This window comes from Macaca nemestrina, chromosome 11, assembly GCF_043159975.1.
Source record: "Macaca nemestrina isolate mMacNem1 chromosome 11, mMacNem.hap1, whole genome shotgun sequence".
Classification (NCBI taxonomy): domain Eukaryota; kingdom Metazoa; phylum Chordata; class Mammalia; order Primates; family Cercopithecidae; genus Macaca; species Macaca nemestrina.
This window is the reverse complement of record NC_092135.1, coordinates 84442494-84466999: the sequence shown is the minus strand read 5'-3', so window position 1 is coordinate 84466999 and position 24506 is coordinate 84442494. Positions and strand designations below refer to the sequence as shown.

Here is a 24506-nt window from a genome sequence, read left to right as displayed (position 1 = left end):
TAAATACCAAATGAGGTTAAAGACAGTTCTATAATTACTTGATCATCTTGAGCCAGTGAAAATTACCAATGGTTCACATGGAATGCTGTGTTTGACAGGAGCTGGCCAGGATACGAAAGGGCAACTTCACAATGTGCTTCCTGCTTATCATTTCATGGCATTTTCATCACCATTTTTCCTGTGAATGTGAACTCCTGAGGGTCATGTTATAAATGTAATCTGAGTTCAAGACTAGATGGATTGATACAAGAAAGTAAATACAGCAGTAAGTGATGTGGGCCACTCAGCTGTCTCCATTTTCTGTCACTTTCCTGTACATCAGCACATCTGTAATAACGCTATTGTTTCCCACATAACTTGCCTTAGACTGTCATGCTGAGGGTTCTCCCTCATCAGTGATGACATGAAGACTGAAAAACAGAATTTATCTTGGTTTTATCAGTGTATTCACAACCACATAGTACACTGCCAAGTCACTTAGTGTTCACATGTGAAAGCCCATGACTTACAGTTTCATTTATATAGAGATATAATTCTCACCCAGGAAAGGCAAAGTACACCTTAAAATTACTATATGGAATTTATCTATGTAAAAAAGCATTTTGAATTTAATGGCTGCTGTGAATGAAAAAAAAAGTGCATTTAAAAATTTTAGGCCAGGCTCGGTGGCTCACAACAGCACTTTGGGGAAGCTGAGGTAGGTGGGTCACTTGAGGCCAGGAGTTCGAGACTAGCCTGGCCAAGACGGCGAAACCCCATCTTTAAAAATACAAAAATTAGCCAGGCACGGTGCTGCATGCCTGTAGTCCCAGCTACTCGGGAGGCTAAGGAACGAGAATTGCTTGAACCCAGGAGGCAGAGGTTGCAGTGAGCCAAGACTGCGCCACTGCACTCCAGCCTGGGTGACAGAGCAAGACTCCATCTAAAAAAAAAAAAAAATTAAAATTGTATAAGGCAAATTGATATTCTTTTGCCCAGAAAACAAAGTCGTATGGAAGCACATCCAAAACAAAACTTCACTTAACTGTCTGGGAAGTTGAAATTAAGCAGTAGGAGTACTGTCATGCTTACTGTGCTTGTCTCTCTTTTTAAAATAACTTTGATGCTTCAGTAAGTACCAATAACATCCATAATTTACTACAGTTCAACAGAAAACACTAACTTTGCAATTATTTACCTATTTTTTCCCCCTAATTTAACAAAATTCTTTTTTTTTCAGTGGAAAAAGTTTTAAAGTAGACTACATATTTCCCCATGTATCGGAATACAAATGGTTCAGCCCACTGGGGTTACATTAATAGAGCAGAATAATGAATCTTTTCAAGCAACTCCAATATATTCCAAACCTTAAAACTACTGTCAAAAAGACATAGTGCAGTAACTCAACTATAACTCTCTGAGAAGCAATGTGTTTTTAATACCTGCTTGGAAGAGAAATATGTATGTATACTACAGTTAAGAATTCAGATTCTTTGCCAACATTGTGAAATGAATTCAGGCAGTTGTGAGAATTTGCAAAATGCAGAATTTATTACTCATCAATGCAAGCAATTTTTTCCAGGTTGACACTGGGTCTTTCAAATGTAAAACTGGTAAGTTTTAATATGGTCACCATGAGAAGCTTGTTAGTTCAGTGATAAGCTGTGGAGAGTTGACAGTTGACTCTAGCGAAATTCTTGCCAGACACTTGTTGTTTGACATTAGCTAAATGATTATACCAATGATTTGTTCAGGGCTTGAGGCAAAACAAAATGTCATCTTACTATATTCCTTGAATTTCTAGAGCTTAGTTTTTAAAGTTTAGATTTTGAACAAGTTGTCATTTCAAAATGTTTTTCCTGTTTTTACGGTAATCTTCAGGGTATGGACAAGCAAATGAACCAAGGAAACAAAAGTGGTCAAACATGTCTCAATATTTCTTGAGTTCTAATATCCAATTTAAAGCAATAGTTTTAATCTGAACACATGAAAATAAAAATGAGACATAATGATATATCTGTATCTTTTCTGAGAAGGTCATCCACTGAATATTTCAGCCCCTATAAAGTTCTACAGGGTTTTAAATGATTTGTTAGTAGTTACTGTGGCTTCAACATAAGAGCAATATATTTGGGGGAATCTTTCTTGTTTAATGGAATCACTTTAAATACACATACATCTTTTTAACAGTGAAGTCAAAGGAAACATGTATTACAACAAAAACACTATGCAATTCAACAGACCTTTTTATTAATTTCTCCTACAGTTCTTGACATTTATATTACAACAGCCATTCACATATAAAGAATTTCTACTCAAATGCTTAAAATATCATTCATCTTGGCCATTAAAAAAGAATCTTGTTAGAAAAAAATCAGATTATTCTTTTCAGGTTGTCTTAAACCTTAACTTTCTCAATATTAGTAAAGCCATTTCTGTCAAAATTAGTGTTGACTAAAAACAGAAGCTACCTGGGTAAACATGAGGATCTAGCTGTGAGGAATTAGCTGGGGGTTCTGTAGTTCTCAATGCCTATTTTAGAAAAAGGATCAAATCAATAACCTCAACTTCTAGGTTAAGGAACAAAAAGCAAATTAAACCCCAAGTAAGGAGAAGAAACAAAGATCAGAGGGGAAATCAGTGAAACAGCAAATTTATACAGAAAAATCAGTGAAACCAAAAGCTGGTTCTTTGGGTTGATCAAAAGTCGACAATTACTTTTGCACCAACCTATATAAGTTTCAAGCTTTAACAGAAGAAGGGTCAATTTCTATGTTTAACCAAAAATAACTGTCTATGGGACTACAGAGCTGGTTTCAACAGCATTATCCTGATACAAAAACTACAGATTAATTCATCAATTATGAACATAGAAACAGGTACGCTAAATTTTTTCAAATCAAATCCAACAATATATAAAAAGAAAATGTATCAGGCTCAAGTGGGGTTTATCCTAGGAATTCAGGCTGTTTTCACCATATTAGTAAGTTTTTTTAAAAAGCCATTTGACCACCTCAATAGAGTTAGAAAAAGATTTGACAAAATCCAAAATCCATTCTTGATTAAAACAAAATACAAAGCAACCCCCCACTAAGTCTCAGTAAACTAGGAACAGAAAAAAAACTTCCTCTGCATTTACGATATACAGCTGTCATTACTTAATCATGCAAGACTGAATGCTTTCCACTTAAGATCACAAACAAGGCAAGAATGTTTGCTCTCATCACCAGCACAGTAAGGCAGAGTTTGACCAACTTTTTCTGTCAGTCTCTGTGCAACTACTCAACTCTGCCATTGTAGCATGAAAGCAGGTATAGACAGTGCATAAAGAAAAAAACTGTCTATAAGTTCGCTGACTCATGCAATAACATAAGAAAAAGAAATAAAATGTATTCAGATTGGAAAGAAAGAAAACCATCTTTATTTACAGAGGACATGATTGTCTATGTAGAAGACAATCTTGTGAAATCAACAAAAAAGTTACTAGAGTAAGTGAGTTTAGCAAGGTAGCATGATAAAATTAAAATGCAAAAGTCAACTGTATTTCCATATACTAACAACAAATAATTGTGAACTGAAATTTAAAAAAACATTTATTGCTGGAGTGATTTTAAAAGACCTAAATATTTGAATATACATATGGGTCACAAGGCTCAATATTAACATTGAGACATTGTATTAGTCCGTTTTCATACTGCTATAAAGAACTGCCTCAGACTAGGTAATTTATAAAGGAAAGAGATTTAATTGACTCACAGTTCAGCATGGCTTGGGAGCCTTAGGAAACTTACAATTCTGGCAGACGGCAAAGGGGAAACAAGTTACCTTCTTCACAGGGCGGCAGGAAGAAGTGCCCAGCGATGAGGGAAGAGCCCCTTATAAAACCATCAGAGCGCATGAGAACTCACTCACTATCACAAGAACAGCATGGAGGAAACTGCCCCATAATTCAATTACCTCCATCTGTTCTCTCCCTTGACACGTGGGGATTGTGGAGATTACAATTCAAGATGAGATTTTGGGTGGCAACACAGCCAAACTATATCAGATGTCAACTCCATAAATCTGATCTACAGATTTAATGCAAACTCAATAAAAATTCTTGTAGTTTCTTTTGGTAGAAATCAATAGCTGATTCTAAAATGTACACTGAAATGCAAAGAATCTAGAATAGCCAAAGTCACTCTGAAAAAGATTAAGAAAGTTGGATTCATTCTATCAGATTTCAAGACTTATGTTAGTGTAAAGATGGACAAATACAAAAATGAATCAAAACAGAATTAAAAAAAAACAAAGCACTATTGACTGATAATCAGTTGGTTTTTGACAAAGGTGAAAAGATAATGTAGGATAGTCCTTTCAACAAATGGTTATAGAACAATTGGATTAACACAAGGAAAAAAGTGAACTTTGATCCAAACTGTGATTATATACAAAATTTAACCCCAATGGATTACAGATCTAAATTAAAACTGACCAGATCAAGTGTTACTGAGGATGTGGAACAATTGGAACTTTTTTTGACACAGGGTCTCTCTGTTGCTCAGACTGGAGTGTAGTGGTGCAATCTTGTCTCACTGCAAACTCCACCTCCTAATTCAAGTGATTGTCGTGCCTCAGCCCCACCTGGAGTAGCTGGGATTACAGTTGCACCACCACACTTGGCTAATTTTTTGTATTTTTGGTAGACATGGGGTTTTGTCATGTTGGCCAGGTGGGTCTCGAACTCCCGGCTTCATGTGATCCACTCACCTCGGCCTCCCAAAGTGCAGAGATTACAGGCATGAGCCACTGCACCAGCCTGGAACTCTTAAAAACTGCCGTTGGGAATATAAAATAGCACAACCACTTTGTAGAAAACATATGAATCAGATATTCCACTCCTACAATTTACCCAAAAGAAATGAAACCATATGTTCATACAAAGATTTGTATGTGAATATTCATATTGACTTTATTTGTAATAATTCCAAATTGGAAACAACACAAGTCCATCAACAAGTGAATGGATAGTGTCAGATCCATACAAAATACTATTACTAAGCAATTTACAGGAATGTACTGATATCTACAATAACATAGATAAATCTCCAAATAATTATGCTGAGTAAAAGTAAAATGAAAAGTATATATTATATGATTCCATTTATATAAAATCATTAAAAAACTGTAAACTAATCTATGGTGACCAGTGCTTGTCTGGAGTTGGTGGGTGGTTGGTGTTTGGGGAGGAAAGGATTACAAAGGAACATAAGAAATCTTTTGGGAGGGATGAGTATGTAGATTATATCTTGTTACAATTTCACAGGTAGATACATTTGTCAAACACCAAATTGTACACTATGAATATGTATAGTTTATTGTGTCAAATATACCTTAAAGCTGTTTAAAAAGTTTAGTAAAGATCTATCAAAAGCTATTTTGTTTTACCAGAGGAATTAATCAAACATATCTCTCAATTTACCTCTTTGAAATTTAGTTTTACATTTTTAGATGTTAATAAGTCACCATATAAGCTCCCATTTTAAAAAAGAAAAATATATTTCACTTAAAACTGTGGCCAAAATTTCCATGTAAAAACCATTGCCAAACAAATCCAAAATATTGTTCTGTTTCTCATAGAGGGCTCATTCTCATTTCTACAGTCAAGTATGTTGATTCTCATTTACTTATGCAATTAAGTCAGATATAAAAATGTCAGTGCAAGTATAAACCTGTTAGCCGCCCTTGTTTGTTGTCTAGGCCTCTGAAATCCTACTGGCTCACTTTAATATTTTTCCTATGCTTTTACTGTTTGCCTCTGGACAAGTTCTGACAGTGAATTTTGCATTTGGTCTTCTGATCTTCAACTATCAAAGGGAAGAGATGAAAAAGATGGACAATCTTTTCAAAACTGTTAGCAGCAGGCAATTCTGTTTAAGAAGAATGAGCAGTAATACATTACATTATACATTTAAGAATCTTATTGAAACCTTAAAAAAAATTCTATTTGTATTTGACTTCTAATAAACCAGTACAGTTCTAGGCAGCATACAAAGTTTGTTAAATTTTAATGTGTGTTATTTCTAATAAAAACTATGTACATAAAGATAAAATAAAGACAAGCTTAAGATGACTGACCACAAAATACTATTTTTAAATGCTAACAGGTTAAATCCATTCAGGAAAACTTAAATTCCACTTTTGCTGTTTCCTACTCCCTGAATGGCACTTTTTTTGCTGGGGGCAGGGAGTAGTAGTAGATATTTACCATTGTCTCTATCTCCTCATACTAACTAGTTCTTTTTAATTAAAATGTCCAGTAATGCTCTGAAAATCATTTTTGGAACACTTAAGTATTCAGTAAAAAGATTAAAAATGACTTTTTAATAAGTATAATATACTTTTCTAAACATAATAAAACTTATATTCTATACTGTACTTTCATAGCACTTCTAGTTTAACATGAAAAATTTCAGGTGCAAGCACTTTTTTGGTATGGCCATCTTATGCTAAAATTCATTCCTTTGAAAATTCAAACTCAGTATTTCTAAAAAATCAGCAAAAGAAGTGTACTATCTGGTATTCTCTCTTCAACAGAAGTTCACCTTATTTAATCTTGTATTTCTTCCTATAATTGTACAGATTACATAATCAAACTGGGGGAGGGGGAACAACATCTGAACAAAGAATATTTGGCTCTTAATTTTGAGGATTTTATTGTAGTTTATCCCTTATTAGCAATAGTTGATTGAAATTAATTGCCACATGCCTCTCTGGTGAGTCATATTCTGCAATTCTGAAAGAGGGAGGTCAGCTAACTCTGTGTGGAAGGGAACTGTGCTACCTTTTAAAACTGTTACATTTTACACTAATGCATTCGAGAGATTTAAAAGGCATTCAACATGATTATTCAATATCAAGAATATTTTGTCATCTCTAGCTATAGAAGTCTTTGAGATTCTCCCTTTCTTTTCCATGCACATGACACTCGCATGTATAGAGTGAAAAGTGCATTTATGTACTTCCCAGAAGAAACCTTTGATTTTGTGCAAATGGATTATCAAGAGAACTGATTCTTTAAATGATACTCACTTGTTCCTTGCATTCCTGTATTTTTAGATAGTATTATTTTTGTACAGTAGCATGCTGTATATGTACACAGAGGTATATAATCATTAGCATACTATAGAACTGTTCCTGTGAATACCCCTGCAGCCTTTTAAACATTATGAGGTGGTAGCTCACTTTTTCTCATCTTCTTATAGACAACTCATCTGTGTTAATACTTCTGTCTCTTCTAATATTGATTCTGCTTTCGTTTTTTTAATAAAGGGTAAACCTTCACCCTTTATACAATTTTTTTTTTTCTTGAGATGGAGTCTCACACTGTCACCCAGGCTGGAGTGCACTGGAGTGCAGTGACGCAATCATGGCTCACTGCAACCTCGAACTCTTGGGCTCAAGCAATCCCAAAGTGCTGGGATGACAGGCATGTGCTACTGCACTGGCTTCACCTATCATACCATTTGGACTGTTATACATGTCATCAATCGACAAGTACCTAATCAATCTGCCAATTAAATAATTTTCTTAGTTGTTATCCCTAATGTGAATATATAAAAATATTTAAATATAATAATAAAGAGAATTATTTGCTGCCAAAAACCTTCTTGGAAGAGGAACAGGGGTGGGAGTGGTGTGGGTGTCAAGGCATAGATGGAATCTCCTGTACATAAGGCATTTCATACATCTAGGAGTCCTTAAAAGCTGCATTGTAGATAGTTGAGGCTTTGCCCTTCCATTTAGAAGGTTGCTCTGGGAAAAAGTATTAAAAAAGGTCAGGTAATTAAAAAATGGCCATGATTAGATTGAACTTGATTATATAATTCTTCTTAGTCCTAGGTTTTCTTAAAACTAGACTGAAGATATCAGTGGTAGGTATCTGACAGGCTGAAGATATCAGTGATTAAGTTTCTTCCCTACATGGGTAGAAATAGGTCCAGAGTGTAAAATAATTAACCACAAATATACACAATTATCTATTCAATCAAAAAAATTTTTTATACGTAAATTAAAATTTTTCTTTTCCTTCTATGGTGAGTCATTAGTGCCCTAAGTGTAGGAGTAGATAATAATTCCCAACGTATCTGAAGAAAATGATCCATGGAGTGAATCACCAATGTAGTTAGTCTGTATACAACTGACAGACAACGTATCTCCACAAATTATCTAGTTTTTCAATCGAATATTCTCAAAATTAATTATCAAAGAAGATTTAATCATCCCCTTCCCTGCTTTTTTCAAAGAGATAAGGTCTCACTAAAGTTGGAGTGCAGTGGCTGGTCACAGATGCAATCACAGTGCACTGCAGGCTCAAACTCCTGGGACCAAGTGATCCTTCCGCCTTTGAATCCAGAATACCTGGAACTACAGGCACATGTGATTGTACCTGGCAGATTTAGTTACTAAAATTTTTACTTTCAGTACCTATTCAGCACAGTGTAAAAATTCACAGATGAAGATTCCTAACACATTGGATTCCACTTCTCATGCATTAAATTTCTCTTTTAAGTGAAATATGTCCATATATACAATAATGCACAATCATGAAGTGATCCACATAATTACTATATTATATACTATACTTCTAACTTGAGAGATTTTAAATTCTTTTAATTATACATTCTCTGATATATTTCCATACATGCTGTAAAAAGATAATTCAAAATACATAATCATCAAATATGGTAACATAAAAAATTCTTAAGTCATATTGATGACCTTTGTCACTAAAATATACAGTTTCCTAAGACTTAGATAAAAATATAGTTTAAAGGAGTCACAGGTGGAATGAAACACATTTGGAATGAAGCTGATATATGGTCCTTTAAAAACACCCTGGAGATTAACTGGCAAAAAAAAGTAGTATTTCACTGTCTTTTGGTTTATAAGGCTAACTACATAGGAGTAAGGAAACTAAGTCTTGATACTTAAGTCCCATAAGGACAAGTTAATTTTACATTTGAAAACCAGATCAGCTGTAACAGAAATGTATGCCTCTCGGGACTGAGTACAAAATAACCACCTTTGTCTGAAAAATGTCCATCACACTATCTTCACAAAGAAAATCTTTATTTTAAAAAAAAACACAAAAAACTCAATGAAACTGAATGTAAAATACTGGAAAGTCTAATTGAAAAGGCATCTTTGTTAATGGTCAGGAACTTACTAGTTCTGCCTTGTATAGTTGTGATTTTCTCATTCTAAAATGTATACTCAAATCAGGCTGAGACCATGTCTTAAACTGTCATACAGTTCATGCTATCTGTAGTGCCCAATACAAGTGCTGTATGTGTGGCAAAGCACACAATATTAATGAAATTAATGAAAACGAATCTCCTTTTCTCTTCTTTCGATATTAACAAAGAGTAACAATTAAAAAATACAACATTAAAAGGAGAAAATGTGAAAATACATTTTGCACTATTATTTCATTTGGGTTTGTTTCTAGAAATATTATAAAATTTTGCAGATGTTGTCAAATTCTAGTTAGAGTTCAGCTTCCAGTAATTTCTACAATTGAAAAGTAAAGTGTTATCTTTGTTTTCAGAGAACCTACCTATCATCAGTAAGACATATGCTTAAAAAAAAGAGACAAAACCCCAAAACACAAGATTTTGGTAGTTTATCCTCTCATCTGGTATTCCTTGAAACGAATTTATTACAACATATATCTGAGTTCATATGATATGAATGGTGTGCTAAGTACCTAGAAGCATTAACATAATAGTGTATGTGGATATGTATCTGTATCAGTATCACAGTCTTATACAGACATAGGGAGAAATCTCGTCTGTGATTCTGAAAGTTCTTTATACAAAGTTAACTACCCAGAACAAGATAACTCATATAATAATACTACTAATTATCTGTATGAATGTCTGCCGTAAGTTCCCTTTGTCCACTTTATGTGTTAAAACCTGATAGATGCAATGTTTTCTTAATGATCTGATCCTGTAATCTCACTGCTATCACATTCTGAATCATTTAATGGTCAGCGCTGAATAATACACATTAAAAATATACTGTACAATTATACCATTTATATCGGTCCATGTATGATGGGCTTACAGCATCTGATAAACCATCTGTGCAAAGATAAGGTAAAATTCACAATGTAACTTCAGTCATGCACCGCTTAACTAAGGGATATGTTTTGAGAAACCCATCGTTAGGTGATTTCAGTTGTGTGAACATCATAGTTATACAAACCTAGAGGGTACAGCCTACCATCTACCACACCTGCCAATAGGCTATATGAAATAACCTATTTTCCTAGGCCGCAAACCTGTACAGCATATTACTGTACTGAATACTGCAGGCAATTATAACACAATTGTAAGTATTTGTGTATCTAAACATAGAAAAGGTTAAGGTAAAAATACAGTTACTGGCCGGGCACGGTGGCTCAAGCCTGTAATCCCAGCACTTTGGGAGGCCGAGACGGGCGGATCACGAGGTCAGGAGATCGAGACCATCCTGGTTACCACAGTGAAACCCCGTCTCTACTAAAAAAATACAAAAAACTAGCCGGGCGACGTGGCGGGCGCCTGTAGTCCCAGCTACTCGGGAGGCTGAGGCAGGAGAATGGCGTAAACCCGGGAGGCGCAGCTTGCAGTGCACTCCGGCCTGGGTGACAGAGCGAGACTCCGTTTCACAAAAAAAAAAAAAAAAAAAAAATACAGTTACTATAATCTTATGGGACACCTTTGTACATGTAGTGCAGAGGCAACTGAAACTTTGTTATGTGACACATGACTGTATTTTGAATTAGAAAGACTGGCAAACATGCGATCACTATAGGCTGTAATGGTTATTTACATATAAATGGGTTTGAAAAGTAGAGCCAATTTCAAATTAACTGTACCAATATTGAGTAACTACATTGAAAATACAAAAATTTCTATAAACCTCTGAAATGTACTATAATTTTAGAAGCAGATTAAATTTTGCACTCTGATTCTCTCAGATTAAAATACTTTTGACATTCTCTGTGCATGTATTGTCTCAATAATGGAAGAAATTTCAAGGCAAGATAGAGGAAGGCCACCCAGTAATTAAAGACTTGTAGGTATAAAAAATTACCTCCACATTGAACCATTTTGCTAATTTATATCGATACTTACTAAAAAACACCTTGACTTTTGAGATCACATTATTTGCTGTAAGATAGTAATGTTTTAAACACACCTAAAATCTTTCAGCATCCTTTTGTTTATGTGGCCCTACTTTATATACAGTTTAAAAATAAAAAGCCCCCAAACTTAAGGTCGAAAGCAAGGGTGTCCAATCTTTTGACCTCCCTGGGCCACATTGGAAGAACGGTCTTGGGCCACACATAAAACACACTAACACTAGCGATAGCTGAGATTAAAAAAAAAAAACTCATGTTTTAATTAAGTTTACAAATTTGTGTTGGGCCACATTCAAAGCCATTCTGGGCGGTATGTGGCACATGGCTTCAGGTTGGAAAAGCTTGGTCTAAAGTAAATGGATTTTAACTTTTATTTATAAGATAAATTCTAAGAAAACGTTTTAGATGACTTCAAAATAGAAAAAAGGTTTAAGCTCTTTAGACTATCCTGAAAATGTTTCATTATTAAATAATGCAGTAAGTACCATTTAAACTTTTACAAAACAATGGAACAAATCTTTCATGAACATAAACTTTAAAACTCAAGCTTTTAAAAAAATATATAAAATATATATATGAAGTATTTAAGTACACTTTCATTGTAGCTGGGAAATAAACTTGGCTCCTGATGTTCTGTATTTAAAAACTGTCAGTTCTATAGTACTAGTACTAAACAACTAGGAAGTCAATTTCTTTATCAACTTTGAATTTATCACTTGACAAGATTTTCAATCATGAATTTCTTAGGCTTCACAACTTAGAAGTACGTTAGTGATCGTTGAGTCTTTTTTTTTGGTTTGTTTGAGATGGAGTCTTGCTCTGTTGCCCAGGCTGGAGTGCAGTGGTATGATCTTGGCTCACTGCAACCTCTGCCTCCCGGGTTCAGGTGATTCCCTTGCTTCAGCCTCTTGAGTAGCTGGGATTACAGGCATGCACTACCATGCCCGGATAATTTTTGTATTTTTAGTAGAGATGGGGTTTCGCCATGTTGGCCAGGCTGGTCTTGAACTCCTGACCTCAAGTGATCCACCTGCCTTAGCCTCCCAAAGTGCTGGGATTACAGGAGTGAGCCACTATGCCTGGCCAGATCATTGAGTCTTAACTTTAATATGCAAATAAAGAAACAAAGATTCAGAGATTTAAAAATCATATAATTTATCTAAGGCAGAAATGAGATTAGGGCCCAGCTCACCTGACATTTTAGTGCTGTTACCTTAGTTGTCTTAAAATCCATTTATATTCGCAAATAACAAAAGTAGCATATTATTTGAAAATACACAACAATAAAAAAGGTGTAGCTAGTATTAAATATGTCATGAGCAAATTGTGTCTATTTTAAATGTATTATCACCCTAATTTTTCAGGGGATCTTAGTGACAAAGACCCTCAGCCCAAAGTTTTCTGGTGAATTTGTTTATACTTACATTAGTATGTACTATTTTAACACCATGGATCTCAACAACGATTCTTAAGCAGTACTTGATTCAACTGCAGGTGATATTTAATTAGGTTGATGTTGTATCAATTCCGAAGTCACTCTTTCATGTAACATCACCTATAGTCTTTTTGGAAGCTTAGTATTTGTGTTATTAAACTCATCGTAGTACTGTCAAGTACTCTAGATGCTTCTGTAGTAAATATTAAGAAACAATGCCTTATGTGATACTATTAACAGGTATTTTAAATCCTCAAGCTAGAAATGTTAAATTTTTCATAGAAAAACTTAAGAAAAGGCCCATATTTGGATTTTAATGTATGATGGTCTTTATTTACAATTTTATTGGCAAAAAAGAAAAGGGAAAACTTTTAAACAATTTAACACAGGGCATTGTAGCTGATCCTGTCAGATATAAGAAGTTCCATTTTAAATGTCCATCTAATTGTCCAAAGATATACAATACTGAATCTGCATATGCAGTTTCCTTTATGAAGTACAGTGTTGATGTTTTAGGCAGTCTTCTAAACATACAAATACAAAGGAAATGAAATCACTCATTAAAAACTGTGTCAAATGAAGGGTATTTTAAATGTAAGTTTGTTGTTTCTGGTAATAGCACATGCCCAAATGAAAACCAAAGATGGAAAAGCAGATACACTTCTTACTTGGGTGGACAGTTACAACAATCAATCATTTTCTGCAATGACCATTATATTTTCAATTTATCATGAACTACTCTGAACTTACTATGAGATGTAGCCAAAGTCAGAAGAGAAGACGTAGGGACAATATTCCTTTTTCGCAGGAGGTTAACTCCTTCAGAATCAGCATAGGAAATAAACATCCTGTTGATTCTAGGTGGAAAGAAATTAATGTAGTCAATTTCAACTCATGCTGAGCTGACTTAATTTTTTCAGTGACGTGTTTGATGTCATTCTTCTAAATCAAGTGTATTTAATTCTTCTTCTAGTTCATCCAAATCCTCTCCAGTGAAAAGATTTTCATCAACAGGAACAGCATCAATGGCTCCATTTTCCGGTCCCTCCCTTTCGTTGTCCTCTTCCAAGTCACTTCTTTCACCATTTTCAGCCCTACCTCCAGAAGCTTCACTTAATTTGTTTTCTAAAAATAAAAACTGGAATCAGTAAGGCATAGAAGCAGAAAACAACATTCTACATTAGCAATAGACAACACAGACTCATACTACACTTCCTCTTTTCCTTTTCTCCATGAAAGCCATTTCCCTAGAATTACTCCAGCAAGAACTGATCATTCTTTTCTGAGCTTATTTGTGCCAATTATCTATACCTAGTATAAAATACTGTTTTTCACTGTAGACATTTGACTACTTAATGGTTTATACATTTAAGGACAGGGTCAATCTTCTACACCTCTGTGTTCCCGACATAACCTAGCAATTCGATTTTAAATAGTCAATTTCCATACAATATTTTATTTGAATAAATGGTTATAGAAACAAAAAAAGTGTTTGTAATATAAGCAGTTACTTGGCTTTTGGTTTTGCAATAGTATTTAAATCACGCTGTTGTAATGCTGTGATTGTGACAGCAGAAAATCTTCATCATGTAATCAAATTGTTAAGAAAAAACATAGTGCTATACACAGCTACTTTTCCTTATAGATTATAAATAACTGAGAGGAAAAAAATGCTGCCTTTTCTTATTTAATGCCATCAACATTTACACAGACATTTTTTAACAGCCTAATTTAGATTTTAGCTATTTCAAACATCTCTGAAGACAAAGTCTTGGGAATTTTATAATCTCTGAATTATTTACAGTTGTGTCTACTGTCACCAAAGCCCCTACTTCTACAAAGAGCAAGTCAATCTGAATACAGGCAAGACAGTGGTTTGCTAACACTCTCAGATCTTGGGAGGGCAAGCTGGTTTTTCAAGTTATAGTTTGTGTGCTTTTATTGTAAAAATAAAGTTCAGACTTTTCTGTCTCGGCTTTTGCCTTAATGGGCATTTCTTCTGCCATTTTCTCCCAAACTTTTACCCCTTTCTTTAAGTACCTAACTCAAGGCACAATTAGACATAAATTATACCAACAATCCTAGATAGCCTTCCCTCCATTCTCATACCTAACTCATTATTTATACTTTCATGTCTTACTTCTATAACTGATCTTTTATTAGCAACTTTTCCTCCTTACCAGATCCTCTCCCTCTGACCTACAGATACATTTAGGTTTTCCATATCCTAAAAAGCCCTTCCATGACCATGTCTTCCCTCTAAACATTAAGATAGAGAGGACTGCATTCATTTTTCTTCTCACTGTTATCACTGCAGTCTCAATGAAACTGGCACCTTATTCCTATAACCAATTACAACTATAACTTATTTATATTCTTTTTCATCCTACTTGCTTCTTCGGAAACTTGTTTCTTAATTTTTCTCTGACCTTCTCAATGTCTTTCCTTAGTATTTCTTCTTTTACCTACCCCAAAACACTGATGTTTTGCAGGGTGTTCATGTCTATACAATATCCCAGACAGTACACTTTTGATAATCAAAAAATCTCAAACTCATGAGGTCTCAAAGTGAACTTACTGACTTTAACTCCAAGCTCATTTATGTCTCCTTCTAGTTTCCATTAATGATTTTAATATATACCCAGCTGCTCATGTCTGGCCTTTTACTATTTATTACTCTTTTTATATATGGTCAAACCACACATTTATGTTACCAGTCTGGTACCTGCACACATCTAAGTTTGCCAAGTCTGGTATAACCCCCTATAGACAATTTCCTAGTTCTTAAAATTAGGCAAAAGTTAGCATACTTACCATCTTTATCTGAAGTATATGTGCTGAATCTTTCAAGACTGGCTACAGTAATACCTGTTTCATCTACATCTCTTGGGATGTACAGGCTTAAATCTATGTCATTTACACTCACTGAATCATCAACCTTTAACAACATATAGAAAAGAAAGTTGTTACAAATAAGAACAGTTTTCTTTTACTCCTGACATTTATCTTAATTAGCCAAAATTATCACTGATCCAAGTGAAAAAAAAAGACCAATTACTGGCCAGGTGTGGACGCTCACAACCGTAATCCCAACACTTTGGGAGGTCGAGCTGGAGGATCACCTGGGCTTAGGAGTTTGAGACCAGCCTGGGCAACAAAGCCAGACCTCGTCTCTATAAAAAACAAAAACAAAAGATCTATTGTCAAAATTATTTTTCCTAAGTTTCTTTTAAAAAGAATAGCAAGGTGGTATATGAACCTTCTTCCTCTGCCATCACATTTTTATATATAGAGTACGATTTTTTTCTTTCAACCCAGAGGCCAGAATTTTGTAAGTACACAAAAAATGAATAGTAACTTATCTGTTATTACTAAATCTGTCAACAACCAAATGACTGTGCTATTGTCTCATGCTCCCTACACTGTAGTTTTAAATTAGTGCACTTGTCCCATAACTTTAAACATAAAATATTAAACAAAAATTACTCTTTTTCTTTTAGAAGGAGGACAAAACATACTTTTTACAGGTAATACATATAGCACTCAACCACCTACTAGGCACTATTCTAAGCTGTATAAAGAACTAATTCATGAACTCATTTAATTCTCACAAACTCCCTATGATGTAGAGATAATCACTATGTCCATATTACAGATGAGGGTGGAGGCCTAGAGTAATTTCCCATGGTTGGAGTAAGGATTTGAACCCAGGTACCGTGGCTCTGATGTTGGTGGCTCTTAACCATGTTGCGATATTATTTATTGTTTCTTTCAATTAACATAAGGAGATGAGGCACAAAACTTCCTCTTACCTCATCACCACCTGTTCCCTGGGTGTAGCGGGTATCATCTGCTTCCTCATCATCATCATTGACAAGTTCAGGACGAAATTCAAACACTTCACGACCACTGATCTATTCAGACACACAAATATATCAACTCAGGTCAAAAATCTAAACATTCCTTGTCATTGATGAAATAAGGACAAAATCTTGCATGACACAGAAAATTAAAAATGGAAGAATAAAGAATCAGTTTGGGTGAGTCAGAGACATACCACTAGTGCTTTCCCTGCTTTGAAGTCAGCTTTCCTTCTTTCCATATCTTGTTCAAGTTTATCAATCTTTTCTTGTCTTTTCCTTTTCTTCCAGGCAAGAAAAGATTCTAGAGTGATTTTGGTAACATTTGGACCTAGGGCAGAACGCTGCAACAATAAAGAGTTAATTTTTTTTCCCACAGAATTCACCTCAAATAGTGCTTAGTGCAGTTTCTCTTAATGTGATTAATTCCTTGCCCATGACTATCCTGAATATATTACATTTGAATAAGCTGATATATGTATATTTTTACTTTACATGGCAATGAGCAAAATGAGTATCCAGAGATACAAACACTAAAAATATACTATTCTGAGCTAGATTTCTTCTCAACATTGAAGATGAGTAAAACTTACTTGTCATAAGAAATTGTTTTAACATGAATCAATTGCTGAAAATAATAAATATAAAAAGCACTATAACAATATCCAAGTTTCACTTGTGTTTCTGAGGAGATGAGAAATAAAACTAAACAAACAAAAAAACACCTGCTTCTCAGGGCCAATAATCAAATAATAAATATATAGAACAAATAATTTGCTGAACACCTGCCAGGTATTAAATGCTTTATACATGCTAATGCACGGATTCCCAAAAATAAGTGAACAAAGGGTAATGGGGAATTTACAAAAGATGAATAGCTAACAAGTGTGAGAACCAGTACACAAACCATCTCAAACATACCTGACTCTGAAGTCTATATTTTCTATTATAGTACGTTATATCCTGACTGAGACACTAAATAATAAGGCAAAATGGATACAGTTTTTAATATGCAACCCTAAATCTAATGTTTCTAATAATCTCAAAATTTTCATAGAATAAAAACTGTGTTTTGTACTGAGCCAAAGACAAGTGCTGAATATCCTCTTCAGACTTATTCCCTTCTATAAGCAGAGTGAGTGTTTTGAGTCCAGAGCTGATAAAACATGTAATTTAAAAACTAGAGTGTTGTCTTCTTCCATACATATGCTAATAACTGAAATACCAGTGAAAAACAAAAGAAAACAGGGCAAAAAATCTAAAACTACAAAAATTCAATCAATCTGAGAACTAAGCATTTTGAGTAACTCAATCTCAGAGAAACAATTTGATAAGCCAGTAGCTAGTACTTAAAAAATTGTTTCACAACCCTAAAATTAATGTCATGATTGGCTCATGTTTATGGCTAGGTTAACACTTTACATATACAAGAATAATTAAAGTAGGGCAATTTTGGAAATAGATCTCAATATATATTTATTTTTTCCTTTCATAAAAGGCTATTGCCCCCAAGTGGTAAGTATTAGAATTTCACAATAAATACTGCTTTCAGTTTTTATGGTAGGAAAAGGATACTAGTTACCTCTCTCTCAATTAGATCTTCTAATGAAATTTCATCTTCTTTCTCTTCTTTCTTTTTATCTTTTTTCAACACAAATCCAGGAGGAAGTGCATGACGATACATGCAAATATCACCCCCTCCAGGGCATACCCAAAACCAGCCATACTTGTTGTTTTCAATAGCTTCAAGGAAATGCTTGCACACCTATAGAGACAATATTATTCACAAGCGGTGGCTCAGTGTAAGCCATTTCCAAGGTAAATGCCTAAGTATATGGAACAAGTATAGACACAAGTATGTTCTATTACACAAGTACATTCTATTCATTTCTGTACATAAGGGTGCTCTGTCTAGCTTCTATTCTCTGCAAAAATGCAACATATGTTTATCTTAAAATACCCAAAACAATGACAAATTCCCTTAAAGGGGAATCTATAAAAAATTTTCATTTGTTCTAAATTCTAAATCATACAAAAATGACTTGTTTCAGTTACCCTTTGCAAATATACACCCCCAAATCAGAATATACAATTGGCTATAAAAAAATAAAATCAGGCTGGGCATGGCGGCTCACACCTATAATCCTAGCACTTTGGCAGGCTGAGGCAGGTGGATCACCTACTGAGGTCAGGAGTTCAAGACCAGCCTGGCTAACATGGTGAAACTCCTACTAAAAATACAAAAAATTAGCTGGGCATAGTGGCACATGCCTGTAATCCCAGCTACTTGGGAGGCTGACGCAGGAGAATCTCTTGAACCCAGGAAGCAGAGGTTGCAGTGAGCTAAGATCGTGCCATTGCACTCCAGCTTGGGCAACAAGAGCCAAACTCTGTCTCAAAAATAAAATAAAAAACAAATAAATCGAATAAATAATTTTCTTTGGTTTGATCTTTCCTAAATAAAAACGAATCACAAGCAGTATACAGGAGCAAGGTACGAAAGGAACACAAAAGAGAGTCACCCTTCACAACATGGATGGAAGATACAATTGTATTTAAGCCTCAAGTAATAAGCTTTGCAAGTAAGAGAAAATTAACAAACAGTATCCGCCCCCTAAAACAAACATAACAGATGTGTATTAATGTAGTATTTAGAATTTTTCTAGCACAGCAAGACTTTTCACTGTAACTACACTATAAATATAGACATAAATGCAAAGTTTGAGATATAAAGAACCAATTTTTAATGGTATATTTCCTGGAATTAGAGCCACTACCTACCAAAAATTCATTCTGGAATTGATATGTAGTAATATTTTAAACCTTAAAATTAAAAAATTTATGTCTATTGAAACTAAATAAATTATTAAGTGGGTTAGTTTAACAGGCCTCCTTCCACTCTATGCAAAAAAAATAGGGATTTTTGTCTGGGTATGTAATTTTGTTTATCCATATTTGAGAAAGTTCACCTCAGAAAATGGCATTTAAGGCCGGGCGCAGTGGCTCACGCCTGTAATCCCAGCACTCTGGGAGGCCGAGGTGGGTGGATCACGAGGTCAGGAGATCGACACCATCCTGGCTAACACTGTGAAACCCCGTCTCTACTAAAAAAATAGAAAAAATTAGCCAGGCGTGGTGGCAGGCGCCTGCAGTCCCAGCTACTTCGGAGGCTAAGGCAGGAGAATGGCGTGAACCTGGGAGGCGGAGCTTGCAGTGAGCTGAGACAGCACCACTGCACTCCAGCCTGGGCGACAAAGCAAGACTCTTGTCTCAAAAAAAATAAATGAATAAAAATAAAAAAGGCATTTAAAGGACTTCAGTAACATAGTTTTTATTCTTGTTCAGCTATTTCTGAACAAGAATCTACAAAATCTAACTTGTAAACTCCAAAAATAAAGCTTCATGTACCTTACCTTGATGAAATCAAAATTTCCAATAACTTACAGAATAATCTAATAGAAAATAGCAGCAAATACCTTGCCACATAATTCTCCCTAATGATAAATATCACAGCAACTCAATTCAAGAAAAGGACATACTATTTGAGTTTTTGGTTTTTTCTTTTCCGCCTCACCGTGCTTCTTGTTCACTACTTCTTCCAGCTTTTTCTCATCCCAATTATCCATAGTATCTAAATAAAGAAATGAAGATTAAATACTGTAATTTTATCTACTACTCCCACAACACGTATCTCCTTAGACATGAATGATGTGTTATAAGACTCATGGCTTAACATTTTTCTTTTTCTTTTATTTTTGTTGAGACAGGTTCTCACTGTTGCTTAGGAAGGAGTGTGATGGCATGATGATAGTCTACTGAAGCCTTGACCTCCCTCAATCAGCCTCGATTGATTGAGCTCGATCAAGTCCTCCTGCCTCAGCCTCCCAAGTAGCTGGGACTAGAGGTATGCACCACAATGCCTGGCTAATTTTTCTATTTTTTTTGTAGAGATGGGGTCTCATTATGTTGCCTACGCTGGTCTTGAACACTTGGGCTCAAGTGATTCTTGCTGCCTTGGCCTCCCAAAGTGCAGGGATTATAGGTATGAGTTGCTGCTCCTGGCCTCATGGTTTTCTTAAAACACCAAAGGCAGAAATGAATAGTTTAAGATTATTCACCAAGGCCAGAACAGTGGCTCACACCTATAATCCCAGCACTTTGAGAGGCCAGGGTGGGTGGATCATGAGGTCAGGAGATCAAGACCATCCTGGCCAACATGATGAAACACCATCTCTACTAGAAATATAAAAATTAGTTGGGTGTGGAGGCGTGGACCTGTAGACCCAGCTACTCGGGAGGCTGAGGCAGAAGAATTGCTTGAACCTGGGAGATGGAGGCTGCAGTGAGCTGAGATCATGCCACTGCACTCCAGTTTGGGCGACAGAGCCAAGACTCCATCTCAACAACAACCACCAAAAAAAAAAAAAAAAAAATTATTCACCAAAGCTTCCTAAGTACTTTGGACAAACTGAGAAGGTAGTACTGAAGGAAAGAGTGACAGACAAATCCAAAATAAATCACTGTTTTTTGAAGTATCTTCATTTACTTAAAGGGTATATTATGGTAATTTTCAGATTTTATAAAACATAATAAACCCAATTAATTATTCTTGATAAACACAGTCTATTAAGATTGAAATGTTCTTCATTTAATAAATATCTTAGTAACAAACCAAAAGTATTAAACATTTATTTCTAAGATAATGTTTTAAAAAAATTACCTTTTTCAAGTTCTTCATCTCTTGCATCAATGTAAACACTTCGCTTTTCACATTTTCTCTCCAGAGTCAAGTCATGAGAGAACTTACACTTATCTCCTTTAGTACACTGTCCTTGCTTGAAGAATGCACATACCACAGACTTGGGATCTGCACCTATGTCAAATGGTATATGGTATTTGTATTATAACCTGCCAGACTGTAAAATATGGATTCTACCTGAAATATGATTAATTTTGGTTAGCTTATTTTCCATTCACTGATGTGAAAGGAAAATGGCACTTATGGGTGATTAGCAAGACATTTCTTTAAAGTTCTTTTTGTAGCATTTTATGTCTACTTTTGTTTCTTTTATTCTGACTATAAAAGGTGGCAGAGAGTGGGAAACCAAACAAGAACGTAGAATATTCCACAGGCTTTGTCTAGTTGATGTCAATAGGGCAAGAGGTAAAACAGGAGGCCAGGCATGGTGGCTCGCGCCTGTAATTCCAGCACTTTGGGAGGCCGAGGCAGATAGATCATGAGGTCAGGAAATCGAGACCATCCTGGCCAACATGATGAAACCCCTTCTCTACTAAAAATACAAAAACTAGCTGGGCATGTTAGTGTGTGCCTGTAATCCCAGCTACTCGGGAGGCTGAGGCAGGAGAATAGCTTGAACCAGAGAGTCGGAGGTTGCAGTGAACCGAGATGGTGCCATCGCACTCCAGCCTGATGACAGAGCAAGACTCCATTTCAAAAAAAAGAGGCAAAAAAGGAATGAACATACATGGCAGAACAGTGCAAAAAACTTGAGAAATACAGTTTATTCAACTATGGCTTTGCCTTGGCTACTACCAAAGACTGAATGTTATAAATCAATTAGCAGCCTGTTAAATTACTAATTTTGCCTTAAGTGTGGGGCGCATGGCTGCAGTTCAGCTGTACAATGACACTGATGTGAACATATACAGAGGAACCATAAGCAACCCACTGACATAGGTAATTTTGATGAAGGGACTAACATTTTCATTGCAGACACAACTGTCTTATTATCTAAAGAAAATAACATTAAAATAAACAGTTTTTAGCATAAACCACATTTGATAAAAAACACACTTCTGAAATTTAAATTTTACCTTTACTTATTTTTTGAGCAGCAACTACAGGTTTGAACAGCTCATTTAGCTCCTGCAATTCTTTCTTCTTGTCATCCTTCTTCAATTTCTTTTCAGCTTCACTCTGTGCTACCTATAATATTCCCAGGTTTAAAATGTAAATTTGATTGTTTACAAAATTGTTTTTACTGCACAATTAGCATTAATATAACAAGACACTTGCATATTTATAGTCCTTACCTTTTAATAACAGTGTTATAATGGCCTTACAGTGTCTATTCAATGTTGTGGTTAAACTATTAAACAAAATTGTAATGATGGTACCATGCCTAGTTAAAAGCAAAAGCTTACAGCAACAAGCATTTATTAAGCATTTACTACATGCCCAGCATTTTTAGCAAATACTTTTCACCTGCAATATTCTTCTGTGAAAACAGCCCACTCCCCAGAAATGTACAGGTTCATTTTGAAGATCAGAGAAACAAACATCCTGAAATGTACAGTCCCACATGATAATGAATTATACCACCCCAAAAACTTATATAGTGCCCTCATGGAAAAACACTGGGTTAGGTCAATGTAGGATATTAAACAAAACAACTCAAAACAAAACATGACATATAATATAGTTCCAGGCACACGATTTACATACCTAATATGATTAGAGGATTCATCCAAACATTTATATGTCAGGTCCTATGTTAGATGACAGAGAATACAATGAAAAGACAAAGATGCTTATTTAAAGAAGCTCAGAAACTAGCAGGATGACAGACATGTCAACAACTGTAACATAATATATAGTGCTCTGGGAACAAAGAATGCCCATATACCTGAGAAAATAAAATTGAGCCAATAACCTTATAAATGAATTCTTCTTGATGGGCAAGGAAAGAAATACAGAAAGGGCCAGCCAATGCAAAGTTACAGGGACTAGAGGGGCAAAGTATGAAAAACATCAATGAGATGCTTAGATTGTATCAGTAGATTGAACAGAGTTCCACTCAACTGTTTAAAGTAAGCCAGTAACAAGATCAGGTCACATTTTATAAAATATCAAGAGAGCAAGTTTTGTGGAGGACAGACTGGGAATCCAAGAATAAATTCAAGAGCCTATTGCAACTGCTGCACACAAGAAAACACAAGAGCTTAAAATGAGCATTACTGGTGAGGATGGAGAAAAGGAGACAGAGCTGATAGGACTGTGACTGAACATGAAGTAGAAAGGGGGAGGAATCTAGGATTATCATGTATATGGTTAGTGCTGTTAAACAAGACAGGGAATACAGGAGGAACAGGTTTCAGGGTAAGAGGTGAAGATGAGCTTAGTTGCAGACATACAGAATGCAAGATGCTTACAGAGCATCTGGGCGGAGATCTTTTGAAGGCAGAGGGACATGCATATTGATTCCACTGAAATCAGAGGGTCTGCTTTGAGATAAAGACTTTAGAAATAGCAGCTTACAGATAACAATTAAAACTTTGGGTATATTACTCAAGGACAGCATAAAAATGTGGCAAGAGCAAAGGACACTTCCTTGAAGAAAATCAACATGAAATGGGACAAAAGAACCTAAAAAGCCCAATAAAAAGACCTAGAAACATCAAAGAAGCAGATAGAAAACCAGGACAAAATATGTTCAAGAAAGAGGAAATTTAAGGAAAGGAATGGCCAAATGCTATAATTAGGTCAAAGGCATCCCAAATGCTGAATGTGACCCTATATGGTGGATGTGTTTAAACAGAAAAAATGTTTTGAAAGAAAAAATTTAAGTCGCCTTATTTTTAATAGAAGTATCCTTTGCTCATCAGGCCCATCTCAAACATTTGTGGGGCCCAGAGCAAGAATACAATGGAGGCCTACAAGCCATTTATCTAAATATTTAAAATTAGAAATCACGTTCATGATGAATAAAATGTGGTCTGTAATCCTACTTCACAAATATACCTTATGACCTGGAAGGACAGGTTGAAATTTAAAATGCTCAGACTCCATGGAGTTCCACACTGAAGCACGGCAGTAACACAAGAGTCAGCCCGGGGCTCTTTTTTCTCCTCTTCCTACCCCATTTCATTCCACTTTGGGTGTAGGGAGAGGTAAAGGTGCAGGAAGGAAGGAAAGGGTATGGATGCAGGCTCTGTTCAAACCCTTAGCATATGCTGTTGTTTTGGCTACCTCAGACATATTGGTAGCACAATGTACCTAGACAGCGATGGGCATGGGGGAGAGGCCTTTGTAGGC

General features: G+C 35.4%; 1 protein-coding gene across 1 annotated transcript in view; it reads right to left on the bottom strand.

Annotated features, from left to right (window-relative positions):
- Nucleotides 1–6160: 6160 nt before the first annotated feature.
- The window catches only part of LOC105468260 (zinc finger CCCH-type containing 15), a 30121-nt gene continuing 11775 nt past the window's right edge, over nucleotides 6161–24506 (bottom strand). Inside the window, exons 3-10 of the mRNA XM_011718360.2 lie at nucleotides 22286–22397; nucleotides 21171–21323; nucleotides 19990–20081; nucleotides 18033–18215; nucleotides 16648–16794; nucleotides 16403–16504; nucleotides 15405–15528; nucleotides 6161–13715 (exon numbers count right to left, since the gene is read on the bottom strand). Of these exons, the coding sequence (XP_011716662.1) occupies nucleotides 13525–13715; nucleotides 15405–15528; nucleotides 16403–16504; nucleotides 16648–16794; nucleotides 18033–18215; nucleotides 19990–20081; nucleotides 21171–21323; nucleotides 22286–22397 (1104 nt within the window). The 3' untranslated portion in view covers nucleotides 6161–13524. The remainder of the gene's footprint in view (nucleotides 13716–15404; nucleotides 15529–16402; nucleotides 16505–16647; nucleotides 16795–18032; nucleotides 18216–19989; nucleotides 20082–21170; nucleotides 21324–22285; nucleotides 22398–24506) is intronic.